Raw genomic sequence first — 3,642 nt, forward strand, 5'->3', positions numbered from 1 at the left:
AAAGAAAAAAGCCGGAAGTGGCGCTGTGGCTCAAGTGGTAGAGCGCTAGCCTTGAGCTGAAGAGCTGAGGGACAGCGCCCAGGCCCAGAATTCAGGCCCCACGACCGGACCCAAAAAAAAAAAAGTGTTAGTAATTGGTTCATTGAGATTTTAAATAATTCTCTGATTCTGTTATAGAAGTATTCTCCTTTATTTGGAAAAGAATAGGTGTATCTTACATGGTATCTAGGTTAATAATTACAGATTCTGCATGAAATTTGATGTTTTTCTTCTAGCTCCAAGCCAAAATAGAGGACTCCAAAATCTGGTACCTCAGCAGATGCAAAGCAATTGTAGAATTACAGTTTTTGATGAAAATGCTGATGAAGCTTCTAGAGCAGAGTTGTCTAAGCCTACAGTCCAGCCATGGTTGGCACCACCTGTCCCCAGGGCCAAAGAAAATGAGTTGCAAGCAGGCCCTTGGAACATAGACAGGTCTTTGGAATACAGGGTAAGAATTTGTAGAGCTGATTTAGCTCTTAATTCCTGTTGTGTAGTTAGACAGGGTCTGCATATTTTGTGGCAAAATGGTGATTTTACTTTTTATTTTTTGTTTCTAGTCTCAGGCCATTTCATCTTCTATCACAGCTGTACCCACTGCTCTTCCCAGTTTTACTCCATATGTACCCGCTGCTCTTCCCAGTTTTACTCCATATGTGGAAGAGACGGCACAACAGCCAGCTATGTGAGTTGGGTTTCTAAAAACTTTAATGTGGGAATTAGTAAGGGGCAGTGATACCTATTCTAGTTCCCGAAGACATTTTCATCTTTGTGAAAATGAAAAAAGATCCAGAGAATCTATGTGTATACTTTTTTGAGGATTGAACCCAGGGCCTTACACTTGCTAGGCAAATGCTTTATCATTCAGCTATATCCTAGCTCATCATTAAATGAAATTTAAAGCTATCTAGGAGATGTTCTAGAAAATATTGACAATATTTCCACATAGCCAAAAACTTTAACTTCACATCCTACGTTCCCTTATACTTTATTCCTAAATCTAATTCTTTGTGCTGCTAAACAGTGAATAATGACTACATTGGTAGATTAATTTCTCATCAGGTTTGAGTAAGGTGTAGTATTTTTTAAGTATGAGAAGGAATAGATGACACTAATTTATTGATAATTTCCTTTCTCAAAAAAAAAATTTCTCTGGCATGTAAACCACCAGTTTCCCCTCTGTTGGGGATCAAAGTAAGAACATTACCCTGTGTTTAAGCAAGCACTTTATCATTAAGCTATATCTTCATGCTCAGAAAGTAATTGTTGCTTCTGCTTAGCTCCATCTTATTATTTTATTTTCATGAAATGGATCACATATGGGGCTGGGAAGGTGGCTCAGTGGTAGAGCGCTTGCCTTGCATGCCTGAGGCCCTGGGCTCGATTCCCCAGCACCACATAAGCAAAAAGAAAAAAGGTAGAAGTGGTGCTATGGCTCAAATGTAGAGCACTAGCCTTGACCTGAAGAGCTGAGGGACAGCACCCAGGCCCAGAGTTCAGGCCCCACGACCGGACCCAAAAAAAAAAGAAAAAGAAATGGATCACATATAGTCTTGCTATTGGCATTGTCTGTATGTTTAGTCAAAATATGTAAGAAATAACTGATTTTGACCTTATAGTAAAATAATAATTATTATTTTGCTTCTTTAGGACACCATGTAAAATTGAACCTAGTATAAATCATGTTCTGAGCACCAGAAAGCCTGGAAAGGAAGAAGGAGATCCCTTACAAAGAGTTCAAAGCCATCAGCAAGCATCTGAAGAAAAGAAAGAGAAGATGATGTATTGTAAGGAGAAGATTTATGCAGGAGTAGGGGAGTTCTCCTTTGAAGAAATCCGGGCTGAAGCCTTCCGAAAGAAATTGAATGAGCGAAGAAAAGGTATGTGTATTGGTCTAATTCACGTTTGTTATGATAGATTTTTTTTTTTTAGGAAGGTTGAGCTGATACATTAAATCTAAGGGAAATTACCCTGTTTTGTGTACTTTTGTGTAATGTTTCTGTGTTTATACTATTTCCTTCTGCATGTAAGCTGAGCTCCCCTTGCTACTTCCCACATAAACTCTTGAAGAACTCTGAATATGCTCAGGCACAAAGGAGAAGGAGAAGCTGTGAGCGGCAGGAACAATTCATCTTCCTCAACAGGATCTCACTATGTAGCCTAGACTGTTAATGAACTCTATCCTCCTACCTCAGCCAACTACTAGTATTATGAATATGCCAACATTCTGAGAGTTTTTATTTATTTTTTAAATTTATGTATTTTTGCTGGTCCTAGGGCTTGAACTCTGGACCGGGTGCTATCCCTTTGCTCAAGGCGAGCACTCTAGTACTTGAGCCAAAGCACGAGCCTTTTTGAGTAGATTATTGGACAGCCTGTATGCTGTCCCTGAGCTTTTTCCTCAAGAATAGCGTTCTCTCTCTTTCTCTCTCTCTCTCTCTCTTCCCTCAGTCATGGGGCTTGAACTGGGCATTGTCCCTCAGCTCTTCAGCACAAGGCTAGCACTCTACCACTTAAGCCACAACGCCACTTCCAGTTTTCTGGTGACTTATTAGAGATAAGAGTCTCATGGGCTTCCTGTCCAGTCTGGCTTAGATCTTTCTAAGACTAACCTCTTGCTGTTGAAGTTTAGCCTTACATTACTTTCTCAGAATAATCTTATGTGTTCATTGCTTTTTGTAATTGTTGTTATTTTCTTTAGTTGTACAAAAGGATTTGACCATTGATTGATAATTCAATAACTACTGATCACCATCCCCTTATCTAATCGCACATTTTCTTATTTCATGTTTCCCCCAAATTTGAATATTTAACATCACATGACCAAAGACTTTGTTTGCACATCACTGAAACCTATTTCAAGTTACACTTAGCATGTAATAGGTATTGTGTATTTCATTGCCTGGATAAATAAAGGTATAGAGACCTAGATCTTAAATTGAGGAGCTTGTTTCACTTATCTCCTGGTGGTTTACATTGGCATGCACATTGATAGTGTAAGCCCACATGCAGGTTTTGACAGTAAATTTCGGAAGAATAATTCAGACAACTTCACTGATTCTAGCTGAGCTATTGACCAGTGCAGAGAAGAGAGCAGAAATGCAGAAACAGATTGAAGAGATGGAAAAGAAGCTAAAAGAAATACAAACTACTCAGCAAGGAAGAGCAGATAATCAGGTATTTCTATCTATCCATCCATCCATCCATCCATCTATCTATCTAGTCAGTCGTGGGGCCCAAACTCTGGGCTCTTGGGCACTATCCCTCAGTTCTTTAGCTCAAGGCTAGTGCCCTACCAGTTGAGCCACAGCTCCTCTTTTGACTTTTTTCTGCTTATGTGGTGCTGAGGAATTGAACCCAAGGACTTCATGCATGCAAGGCAAGCATTATACCACTGAGCCAACTTCCCATCCCGTAATTATTATTTTTTAATCTACAAATCAGCCTTTGTTGAAAGAAATTAAATGGCGTTTGTTTTGTTTTATTTTCCAGTGCTGGGTATCAAACCCAGGACCTACATATGTTACAACAGCATTCTACTTCTTTTTTGGGGGGGGGGGGTCCGGTCGTGGGGCCTGAACTCTGGGCTTGGGTACTGCCTCT

General features: G+C 39.8%; 1 protein-coding gene across 1 annotated transcript; it reads left to right on the forward strand.

The window, feature by feature from the left end:
• Positions 1–275: 275 nt before the first annotated feature.
• LOC106002102 (mitotic checkpoint serine/threonine-protein kinase BUB1 beta-like) lies at positions 276–3,216 on the forward strand (the record flags this gene model as incomplete). The annotated part of the gene is made up of 4 exons (XM_013037026.1): positions 276–490; positions 600–724; positions 1,690–1,919; positions 3,104–3,216. Coding segments are annotated over 4 exons (683 nt in total), but the record flags the coding sequence as incomplete, so codon positions are not given.
• Positions 3,217–3,642: the final 426 nt, after the last annotated feature.

This window comes from Dipodomys ordii, unplaced genomic scaffold (assembly GCF_000151885.1).
Source record: "Dipodomys ordii isolate 6190 unplaced genomic scaffold, Dord_2.0 Scaffold3230, whole genome shotgun sequence".
Classification (NCBI taxonomy): domain Eukaryota; kingdom Metazoa; phylum Chordata; class Mammalia; order Rodentia; family Heteromyidae; genus Dipodomys; species Dipodomys ordii.